Source organism: Cibotium barometz, chromosome 6, assembly GCF_041138505.1.
Source record: "Cibotium barometz isolate CiBa-2024 chromosome 6, ASM4113850v1, whole genome shotgun sequence".
NCBI lineage: Eukaryota > Viridiplantae > Streptophyta > Polypodiopsida > Cyatheales > Cibotiaceae > Cibotium > Cibotium barometz.
The window spans coordinates 20,956,951-20,969,295 of record NC_141051.1 but is presented as its reverse complement, the minus strand read 5'-3'; the positions used below and the strand labels follow the sequence as shown (position 1 = coordinate 20,969,295).

The 12,345-nt window shown below is 44.1% G+C and overlaps 1 protein-coding gene across 6 annotated transcripts in view; it reads left to right on the top strand.

The window, feature by feature from the left end:
• The window catches only part of LOC147637513 (uncharacterized), a 183,833-nt gene extending 174,234 nt beyond the window's left edge, over positions 1–9,599 (top strand). For 4 of the 6 annotated variants that reach the window (XM_086799298.1, XM_086799297.1, XM_086799300.1 and 1 more), the window contains 3 exons: positions 7,396–7,678; positions 7,762–7,971; positions 9,175–9,599. In XM_086799298.1, the coding sequence (XP_086655424.1) occupies positions 7,396–7,678; positions 7,762–7,971; positions 9,175–9,303 (622 nt within the window). In that variant the 3' untranslated portion in view covers positions 9,304–9,599. Of the gene's footprint in view, positions 1–7,395; positions 7,679–7,757; positions 7,972–9,174 lie in introns of all 6 variants that reach the window. The other 2 variants (XR_015266050.1, XM_086799301.1) reach the window with 2 other exon arrangements.
• Positions 9,600–12,345: the final 2,746 nt, after the last annotated feature.

Below are 12,345 nucleotides of genomic sequence, written 5' to 3'. Positions count from 1 at the left end.
AACCAAGAATGATGACGGTCTTCCAAGAAAGATCCAGTAATCCAGTGGTTGGGAATGGCTGCGTCAATCTGTGCAATCCTCCGACTAGAGCCTCTCAAATGCTGCGTGAGATCCAATCTCTATACCTCGGTGAGGCTCTGAAACCTCTTCCAAGCCAACAGTGTGGGGCAAAGCGTCTCCCAGCTAGCCCAAAGAATATGCATAGCTGCCCCAAGAGGCCTACCATGCACATCGAAGATCAAACCATTCCACAGAATGGGCTGCCGGTTAACTTCCTCTGCTGAACGCGGGGGAATGTGTACCAAAAAACTCCTCATGCAGTCCCAGGCCCGTAGGAGGGACCTAACCACGGGGGATGAAGGGGAGCGATGAACTGCGTCCGAAAAAATAAAGCGTGAGCTGAGAGTCCAGTCACCTCCGCGAACAGGGACACACTTCATGATGTGCTGCATGAGAAAGTCCTTCCACAGCTCAGAGCCTGAAAGAAAGCCCCTAACAACTAGCTTACACAGCATAGCCTTACATTGCACCTTAGGGTCAGTGATATTCAATCCCCCTTCCTGCTTGGGCCTGATAATGGTTTCCCAAGCAACTCTAGCCCTAGTGTGTGCATTTCCATCAAGCCCTGACCAAAGAAAGTTCCGAATAAGGCGACGAAGCTGTCCAATGCAGCCCTTATGAAAAATCCAGCACGAAGCGATAAATCAAGTCGTGGCTTGCAAAACTTGGTTAACCACCAAAGCTCTAGAGGCCAAGTCGAGCTTCCTCCTACTCCAGTGATGGAGTTTGCTTTTAATGCTTAAGAGCACAGGAGCAAACTGTTGTGCAAGGGAGATGTCAACGCCCACCTGACAACCAAGGTATCTAGCAGAGCATCCTCTCTCAATCCAAGTAAAACCAACATCTGTACCCCAATCTGCAAGAGGAGAATCACTGATCCAAAAACCAACTGACCTATGCCAATTGATAGTAGCTCCTGCTGCCAAACAAAAGGCCTCCAAGGCTGTCCGGAAAGCACATAAACAAGCATTTGAAGCCTCAAGGAACAACGCCGTATCATCTACTAACTCAGAGTCCAAAAACTATTCCTCCATACATAAAGACAGCCTGCGACCCACAACACCAGGGGCAGCCCGAAGAAACCTGCTCATAGCCTCAACTATGAGGTGCAGTAAAGGGGCGAGGGGACAGCCCTGCCTCACTGAATGGGAAATCTGAAAACGCTCACCACGCCCCCCACAGGCTAAAACAGTGCCATGAGCCTCCCTGTATAGGCAAGACACACCTCTGATCCAGTTTTGGGAAAACCCCGTGTGCGCCATAGTGCCCTCCAAAAAATCCCAATCCACTCTGTCATAAGCTTTTTCAAAATCAAGCAAAAGAATGGCAAGAGGCTGCTGACTAGCCTTTGCCCACTCGACAGCTTCCCAGAAAGAAAAGATGTTATCAAATATACTCCTTCCTTGGAGGAACCCATTCTGGGTATCATGGATAGTCCTTTGGAGAATCGGCTGCAACCTTATACTCAAGGCTTTAGCTAAGATTTTATATGCAGATCCAAGGAGGGTGATGGGCCTCCATTGCTTGATGTCAGTCTTGTCCCCACTCTTGGAGATAAGGTGAATCAGCCCCTCTGTGAGGTATGGAGGCATCATACCCGACAACCACATTTCTTGAAGGGCAACAGTGAAAGCATCTCCAATATGATCCCAAAAAAGAATAAAGAAGGCGGGAGAAAGACCATCATCCCCGGGGCATGAACCACTGGAAAGAGCATGCAGTGCGTGAAGGAATTCATCCTTCGAGAAAGGGGCATCCAGGGATGCAAACACACAGCATCTGTAATGAGCCTTGGCATGCACTCCCAAACTTTCTGCCGTGCCACATCTCTCTGAGGGGAGGGCACCTCTGCATTCAACAAAGACCGATAAAACTCTGAAGCAATATCCCTCACCTTATCAGGCTCAGTCTAAACCTCACCCTGCGAATCGTGCAAGTACCTCACAGAGTCCCTACTATGGGAAGGCCTATGTGCTGAAAAAAACTCTTTGTTGCATCTGCCACCCATCTGAGTCCAAAAGGCCTCGTTCCCATGAAAGGCGAACTCAGTCCTCCTGTCCATGGCCAACTGCAGCTCTGCTCTAACTGTGGTCAAGAGGTCTGTAATCCAAGTCGCATGTGGATGCTTTTCATGTTCCCTTTGAAGAGCAGCAATCCTACGTCTAATAGCTCTCTCCTTGTCCAGAACCTCCTGCTTCTTAGACAAGGCAATGCTATGATAATGATGGCTAGTCCTCTCAAGAGCTAGCGCAATATTATGACAAGGATCAGGACCGTCACAAGATCTCCATATCTCTCTGATCTCAAGGGAAATGTCAGCATCTAGATAAAGAGAGTCAGGGATACGGATACGGGGAGAGGTCGAGCGAGCCCCAGGCTTCCTGAGAGACACAAAACGACGGGGCAATGATCGGATTTGGTGGTGCCAGGCATAATAGCAATGGTGCCTCCTCTGTCCAAGGACCAATCATCCACATAAAACTTGTCCAGATGTGCAAAGATGCTCTCATCCCCGTTCTTGCGGTTATGCCAAGAGAAAGATACAGAATTTGGCCTTCTCTAGAAGTCATCCTCAGTCCAGCAATCCCTGCCCAAAAAGGAAAGCGTGAACCTCTCCCATGAGGCTTGCTCCAAAAGGGAGTAAACCCCCTTCACGTCCACCCTTATTGTCAGAAGGTTGCTCAACCATATTAAAATCTCCTCCCACTATCCAATGATCAACTTGGGGAATGACATTTGTAACAGTGTCCCAAAAGGCCACCCTTTCACCTCTCACGTTAGATATTCAAAATTCCCAATTTCTGACCCTCATGCATGATCAAGATCCACTGCGCTCTAGCAGGGATGATAACACCGTGCCCAATAACATGAGGTATAATAGATGCTACCACTGAAATACAAACACCCCCTTTAGTCCCAATTGCCGAGGACCAGAAGGTGTGGCCAGAAAGCATCTTACCAGTTTTGCCACACTGAGATCTATCCAATTTGTGTTCCTGCAACAAAAGCACATCCATAGACCCTCCTGTAACAGTAGGGTGAAGCTAGTCCTTCAGAAGGCGCTTCCTACCACGGGTGGGAAGCCCTCCAAGGCCCTGAACATTCCATGAGACGATTCTCATGGAAGAGAAGAGGGTTTAACCCCCGATCTAAGAAGACGATGGGCAGCCTGAGGACGCCTCTCATAATGCTGGAGGACGGGAAAATCCACAGGGCAAAGTCCACTCACATGCCCTTGTCTGAGGCCCTGCACCGTGCCTACATATGTACGAGAAACCTGTTCGCCCTGTGGGGCATCAAGGGCAATGGCATCATGCTGAACATCTTGCAATGCATGATCCCCACTGTGCTGAACATCCTGCATATCACCCCCTCCAAGTAGAGAGGACTCCACAAAATCATCCTGATTAGAAATATCATCTCTCTGCAAAGATGCATCAGCTGACACATCCCTCTGACCAGAAACATCATCTATCTGTACATGATCCGAGGAAGCCTTCCCATCAATTGCACCAGGGGGGCGGGCGTGAGAGACAGCACGCCATACCTGGCGGACTGAAGGACGGGAAGGAACCAAGGGAGGTGGCGCGTGAGAGGCACGCTTACGAGGCCTCCTGCGACCTCAAGCCCAAGGGCAATCTCGAGCAAAATGACCCTGTTGGTGACAAACCCAGCATTGATCGGGTTTACCTGCAATCTCCATACGTTGCTTCAAAGGGCCACAAGGGCCCGAAAGCAAAACATAGTCCTCAAAGAGCTCAATGTCACGGGCAAGAACCATGACCGTGGGGACAGCATCCGTCGAGGTAGTGACCACCTGGGCAAAAGATGTCGGTAAGGCGTGAAGGGGGGGCACTTGAAGAACAAGCCCAAAGGCAGACCCGATGGCCTCTAACATAGGCCAATATGCGCGCGGAAGACCTAGAAATCTGAGAGTAATCGGGAAGCAGTTCCGGTCTTCCTCAACAGGGTCAAAATAGTTGGAGTAGGGAAGAAAAAATATCTTCCTCAGGCCCAATGGCAAAGGACTGCCCTTCAAAACCTTTAAGGCTACGTCCTCAGAATCAAAATCCACTTGGAAGAAACCTCTTCCAAGCAACCTGACATCTCGAAAGTGTAGAGCGAGGTCGGACGGGAGAGCCGCCAGGACCCAATCCCAAGCCTGGAGACGGGACGGGTGAGATCCAAAGATTCTGGCAATGAGGGTCCTTTTGGAGTCTTTCTCTATTTCGGCGTAGAGGACCGCGAGCTCGGCTTTGGAGAAAACAATGGTTCGCCCGGCCGAGGGAGAATAATTAGCCATGATGCTAATCAAAGAAAAAGGCCGACTTGAACCCGGATGAGGAGCAATCCGAACCAAGGGGAAGAGAAAGGCGTTGAGGCAGAGGAAAGGAAAAAAGGACAGAGCCACCTTTTGGAGTAGAGTTTGTTAGTCCCTTCCACAGGCTGACTTCCTGTGTGTGGGTGGGGACTTTAACATAATAGAGTCAATAGAGGATAGACTTGGAGGAGGCATGGGTACAGTTTCTGGCACAAAGTACTCTACTTGGGAAGAGTTCTGGCTCTAAGGGGGTAGGACCCTTGTCATTTACCAGAGTTTGGACGTAGCCCCGGGAGTTTTTGTTTCTCGAGGTCTGAGAGGAGGAGCACCACACCAACTCCAACCTATCCAGACTATAGGCTCTAGGGCTTGTGGTCGTGGGGGCATGGTTGGTATTCTGGCAAATCTATCTTTGGAAGATCCCTGGAGGCAAGACAAACACTTGAGCACTCGGATCCCCAACAGCCTCATTCAGGACTCCGAGATATGCAACAGGATAGAACAACTTTGGGAGGGGCTGGATTTTCTCTCGGGATCGGTCGTAGGCACCTTGGATGCAGGCCTAGATGAGATTAGCAATTTATTGCAGGAGGCAGCTCTCAGAGCAGACTAGCTGGATTTCGTGAGCAGGAGAAGCATCTGCCGAGGCCTTGCTTCTCTTCAATGACTCTTGGAGAGCTCCGCAGATAGCTCGTGGATTGAGGGTCAATTGGCTGCCGCCCATACTAAGCTCATATCCATAGAGGAGAGGAGAGTGGAGTACAAATACCATGCTAGAGCTTCCTTTTGGATGCAGGCAGGAGATAGGGTCACCAGGGATTTCTTTGAGATTGCAGGCCCCCATAGGCAAAGAGATGGTATCCCGCAGGTTGCAAGGTCAGGGAGGTGATAGATTTCCCCTTTCTCGTTCGGTCCGGCAAGGCTGCCCTCTAGCACCATATCTCTTTCGGTTTGTTGCCGAGGCCATGAGTAGCTTTCTCTCAGCTCAAGAGATTGGGCTTTAGGGATTGCGTCTCCCCATCCGTACACAAGAGGAGCTGCTAGACTCCGAGTTTGCAGATGACATAGCAGCATACTTATCAGGTGACGAGGGGAACCTTCAAAGATTTGAAGGTTCATAGAGATCTTCTATCGCGCAGATCAACTGGCATAAGTCGTGTGGATTTTGGGTTCGCTCTTTGCCCCGCCCCGACTTGTTGCTCAGTTGATGCAAATATCATTGAGGAGACAGCTTCCCACAATGAAAGCAAACTTTTGTTATGATGATTGGGCTTTTTAAAGTCCAAGATGTGTTTGTGTTTTTTTTCTCTTGAGTTGTGTGTTGTTTCAGTTGTGTGTGTGACCTTATCCTTGTTTGTCCTTACCCATGGGATCCCATAACTAGCCTCTGAAACTAGAGCCATGTGATTTATCCTTGACGAGGAAAATTGGCATGAGAAGCCATGAGCGTTGAGAATCTTGGCAAATACATGCTATTAAAGCTGTCTTCAAGATCTACAACAAAAGACACAGAGAGAGAAAGAAAGAAAGAAAGAAAGTTGTATTAACATCTACTAGAGGCCGAACTCGACCTATGAGATAAATCAATGTACAACTGTCAATGTCTTCTGGATGTCCAGAAAAAAAAGGACAAAATGAACATGAAATAAACTATGAAAGTATTGAGCTAGTGGGGGGGTGTGATGGATGGAGCACTACTGCTAGAGGCTCAGTATGCAACCTATATGCGCAGGGTATACAAGGATGCAATGCAGATCTGTCTAGCTCCAACCAGTACCATAATGGGGGTGTAATATGTGATACATAGGCGATTGGCGAGGCAAAAATACCTCGGAGCATGATCTCCGGGTGTGAGTGTAAGTGAGCTAGCCGCTCTTGGATATGGTGCTGATGTCGAGCCCGTATCTCTGTGATCTCCCTCTGATGTAGTCTAGGAGTCTGGTAGCCTGGTGCTCTCGGTCTCCGTCTGGCTCGGAGGTCCACAACGCGCTGAAGTGTAACCCCCTCCTGTGTCAGAATAGGCACTGAGATAGATCTCTGGAAGAAATCAGTGAGCTGGAGCTGTCGCCCACCTCTCCCTGTGGTATGTCGCCCACCTCTCCCTGTGGTATGAGAGAGAAAGAAAGAAAGAAAGAAAGCCCCAATGGGCCTATGAGACCAAAGTGATACAATAGTGTCCATGGCATATCTCATCATGGAATGGAAAATAAAACAGAAAGAAAACATAAACATAGCTATCTCACTGGGGTGATACAAAATTGTCCATGGAAACTCATCATGGAATGCTAAGAACATAGAAACATGAGAGCAACAACAGCTCCGAGTAGATGGTATACCACTCTCCAAAATATCAAGCATGGGGCTAATGAGTATGGCCGAGAGGTCTCCCTCAGCTATGTCACGTGGAAAGGTGGCTCGATGGCGGTGGAGCATGTCCTGGATCTAGAGCTGATGAGGTGATCATGGCCAATGGGGGGGCCGAGGGCGTCGGGCACACTGGAGTGTAGAGGCTTGGTCCGAGGTAACTCCTCTCAGGCGAGGTAGGTCCAGAGCAACTCGTGGAGGGTTCACAAGATCCACTATGTCGGTGTCCTCCACCTCCTAGATCCGGAAGAAAGTGGTGATGGTTGGCTGGCGAGGGAGGGAGAATTATGCTTATGTAGAGTGACAATTTTTCTGTAAAGAACAAACTTTTTTTAGTTTAAAGAACAAGGTTAGTATTACATGTCAGGATCATGGTTGATCCTGAATGATCTTTCCTTGGCTAGAATGCTGGCATCAAATGAATAGTCTTAAGTATACATTGGTGTTTCTTCTGGAAGGATCTGGCTTAGTGTGCAGAAAAATGGCATTATATTTTTTACAGAAACCATGTGTGTATGTAGAACTGCCAATAATCAAAATATTTGCCATATAGCATGACATGTCATGGTTGATTCTCTCTCTTGATTCTTCAAAATTTTATTTAGTGGCTCTTCCAAACAAGTTAACTAATTTTTGCTAGCATGGCACAGCCTTGAATACATGCATGAAAAGGGAATTGTCTATCGAGACCTGAAACCTGAAAACACACTTGTTGGAGAAAATGGATACCCAAAGCTCATTGACTTAGGCTTTGCCAAAAAGCTCTACAATCACAGAACTTACTCCATGTGTGGAACACCAGATTACATGGCTCCAGAAATTATCAGACAAACTGGGCATGGCAAAGCAGTGGACTATTGGGCTCTTGGTTGCATGATCTTTGAGATGATAACCAATACAAGCCCTTTCAATCGATATCAGGACCCACCACAGGTTAGCATGGTGTATTGACTACCACTCATGAAGGCTTTTTTGGGAAGGATATTAGTTCTTTTTTTGATGTTTTATGAAGACAGGTGATTTTTCAACGAGTCATTGAAGGGAGAATTCAGTTTCCCACTAGTACGAGTCCAGAAGCAGTTGATATCATAAGAAAATTACTCGATCCAAACCCAGAGACACGCCTAGGGTGTAGAGAACGTGGAACTCTTGACATCAAAGAGCATGCATTCTTCACCAAACACATTAACTTCCAACGTCTGTATCATTTAAAAGAAGACCCGCCAGTAAGTTTGCTCTCTTCACACCCTTAGGTGCTTTTCAACTACATTACTATCATGCACATATGATTAGTGTGTTCATGATGCTTGCCTACTCTAGAGTTTTAGAATAAACCTACACAGATGACTATGTTGTATACCAAAATGTGTGTTCATGATGCTTGCCTATGCTAGAGGTTTTAAATAAGCCTACACAGATGACTATGTTGTATACCAAAATAGATTTTAAACATTCGATCCACACCTGCAAAGGAAACAGTAGAGAGCTCACTTGTGCCTTCAAAAACATGTTGCTACCTTTGTTTACGAGGAGGAACCATCTTAAACCATCTTCTTGAGAGCCCCGTGTCAGCAGAGACATGTTGGCACAGAGGAAAGGTCTCAGGATTGCAATCAGGATGGGCTTGACAACCGCAGCGCGCTCACTTAGACTCCAGTCAGTAGGAATGGCTAAGTCAATCTCTACTCGCAGATCTATACAACTACACTGTGACACACTCACACACACACACATGCTCTGAAGACCTCAGTGTTTTTGTGACTACCTCTCTTAAAATCCATCTCGAGCGAGGCTTCAAGATCTTTCACAAATTGCACCTCACAAGTGAATTGGCTGAAGTTTCTTTTGAGGGACACTCTCCTAAAACGTAATCCCTGACTGGAGTCGATTAGATGAGGAACATAATAAAAAAAAGCCTACAGGAGTCCTGTGCATCTGATAGAAATTCCTTCTTAAAGCAATGGATCAAGTCTAAGCAAGATCATATCTAAACTTGTAAGCACTCTGTAGGGAAGTGTTTGGTTTCATTAGGAGACCATAGTTCTGTATCTCCCTCATTCTCAAAAGCCATGAACACTACATAGTACGTTCTTTGAAGAACTACCATCACCCTCTTGGGCCACTGAACTAAGGTATGAGTGATTTGAGTACCATGATCAGAGATGGTTAGCACAACTTTGAAGAACTGAAAGCACAGACTTAGGAGTGCTAGGATAATCAAAGCCATATATTTATCACAACAGGGTGCTTGGTTTTGTGTGTCATGTTACAAGTAAATATATGCTTGTGACAAGTAAATGCAATGCCATGTGATCATGTTAGAACTGGTCGCTGTGCTTGTGGGTTGTGAATGCCCACCACCATTTATTGTGAATGAGTGCACAGGCACACAAAGTAACACGCACAGTTCTATTGCTTTTCTTTTGCAGATGATACCTCCAAAGCTCAAGGACTACTCAAACATATGCTGCAGTGACCAGCAGCCTTTGATAGATTGTGATGGCACGCTAGGCGAAAACACAAAATCGACTTTTCCTAATTGGGATGACATTTTCTGATTTTTATAAGGTCTTGTGATTTCAGATCACGCGTTTCTTGTCAGAAGGCTCTTCCCTGAATGAGAAGCTTTTTGAGGTATTTTTTCACTAAAATGATGCATTTGAACCTTTAATTCCTTCGAGCTGAGGGTTGTTATCAGACTCATGCTAAGAAGAAACACACTTACCATATCTGAAAGACAGATTTAAGAAAAACTAACCACACTTCTTTCACACACAAGTGTATGCATAATTTTTACATTAAAAAATCATGTAACACATTGACAATCGCTTGGAAGTTGTGGTGTTTGCAAAAATCATAGTCAGCAAATAATTCCTCTACTACCATGACATTCTGTACTGTGATGGTCACAAAGTGTCATCTTCAAATTGTCATGAGATGCCTTGATCGGTTGTAAACAAACGCTTCATATCTATGACAAGTAGAGAAAATCCTTAATTATATCCACAATTTTCTTATGTTGTTTTCATTGGGATAATCATATCTATTTTTCTTATTTATCCACCCCTTGATTGAGCTTAGTCTAGTTCATGAGCTTGAGCTTGTGTCTTGTACTGTCATGATGCCATATTTGTTCATCTTCTCCCTTTATGTAATCAGTTGTTGAAATTAATCACACAATAGATGTCCATACATTGGATTGGTTGTTCCATACTTCTCAAAGGTAATGGCATCACACATATCTTTGGCATTATCCTTACTAATTATTACTTCTCAAATGTTATGGCATCACACATATCTTTGGCATTATCCTTATACTTCTCAAAGGTTATGGCATCACACATATCTTTGGCATTATCCTTACTGATTATTACTTAAGTAGAGATGGAACCACTCACAAATGTCATGAGTCAATACTACCAGTTTCTATCTCATACTTGCTTTGCCACCTGATCTGATGCATCCTTAAGCTCTATGATTTGTTGAAATGAAAGAAAATCCATTAGTACAAGTTGAATGGGAGTAGACTCATCAGTCCTCTAATGAGTCTTTGAAACTTATCAAAAATCCAAGTAACACCCCTACAAGGTCCGCATATCCACCACCACCACCACCACCACTCCAATTGCCTTCCTGAAAGACATTGTGAATAAAGTTTATGCTTCCACATTCAACCCCACTTTGTATACACTCCATGGATATTTTGTTGAACCACGTGTTATACCTTCCTACCAACTATCCATCCTTTTTGTAGAATTTAGGATCTGTGGAGTCTCTTTGTCTAATTGAAGTTTTTCCTTTAGCCATGTATCATGACATCCAACAATCTTTTGATAAAGTTATGGATTGATATTGCAATATTCTTCACACACTTCTTCGAGCTTCTCACTTGCTCCATCATTTGATCTTGCATGGATGAATTTAATAAGCTCTTCTTGTAGTACCTTGTCCTCCTTGATCTACAAAGCATGTTCCACCATATCAGAGTAGCTAAAGTCTCTCTTGAGCTTCACTAACAAAATATTGCAGAGTCTAAAAGCTCTTTTTGAATCACTCTCACATTGTCCTCTCCCAAGCCTTGTAAACATCTAAACATGCATGCAATTTATTGGTCCAAGTTCTCTTTCTGAATTACTCTCGCACTATCCTCTTCCAAACCTTATAAGCATCCAACCATGGAAATGATTGGATGCCTCCCAACCTTTTCTAGAGCAACATTTGAACCTTCTTGTCTTGGGAGGTTCCCCTTGATGTACTCTTCCAAGATAATCATCCAAGTATGGAATATATTTCCAGGAGTCATAACTATATGTGAGTCCTTAGTTTGTACGAAGGCATCCCCTAAGGCAACCTTCCCCATTTCAGCAAATGTCTCACAAAGTTATTCATACACACAAAAAGATAACTCCACAAATGCTAGTGATGAACTCAATCTAAGCAACTATTATGAACATACAAATTCTAATGAAGAGAAAAGATAAGAACAAAGGATTAACATCCCATTTTACTCTTTCTTGATTTCCTATGGCTAACCCTTGTTATGAACACAATCTAAGGACCTATCCTAAATATATAAATTATAATGCAGACAGAGGTTGGGAACAAAGGGCTTACATCCTATTTTTCTCTTTCTTAACCTCCTTTGTCTAACACTTGTTGAGACTCCAAATTGGCCATATTTGAAATCTCTAGGCACTCTTTTAGAGGGTAATTCTTCAGAATCCTAGAAATCCCATTGACATAACAGTATCTAGGTTTTTAGTAAACAACTTTGTAGCATAAAGGAGTTGTCCAAACAAAATCTAATAAGAATATTCTCTCTTTGCACAAGCTCCAAGGGTAATTTAGTACTTGGATTAAAGGGCATCAGATCTACACATGATTATGAAAATTGGGATTTCTAATGTTGTTCAATAATCCAAATGGATAGCAGCATTTGTACTCCATTAAACCACTCTGCCCATGGCACTACTACACTTTTTTAAGCCAATTTATTTTTTTCCTCTTCAAAGTCTACTATTATTGGAGTGTCTGTGAATGCCAATATTAATGTTGTGCTTATACCTATTGAATGTGATGGTCTCTGTAGTTGTGATTTGCACATCTATTTCTTGATTTTTCTTTGTCTTCTTGTTTATCTTTGTGCCTACTTATGTAGATAGATTAGTAGACAAGAGTCCAAATCTCTATTTTTCTCTTTCTAGAGTTTTCCCTCTCTATAATTCTTTGGTTCTCCTTGCACCAATTCTTACAAAAAAGAATTCTAAATATTAATCCTAACAAATCCTAATTAAGCTAAGATATTTTTTTCCATCTTAATGTTATTTTGTCTTTCTATAACCCTAATCTTACCTATCTTTCTAGATGGGCTCATCTCAATTTAGACCAATTAAACTAATTTTTTCTCTTTAAAAGCTTATTTATCCCAAGGTTTCTCCCCATAATTTATTTAATTTATTTAATTTATAATTCTCCTAAGTTTAGGTATAGGCTATTCTAATATCTAATTTCCTAAGGTTCAAAACTAAGGTTCTACAAAGGTATGGGCATGAAATTAAAAGGAAAGGGGTAAAGATTAGATATTAGAGGTCTCTAGTCTT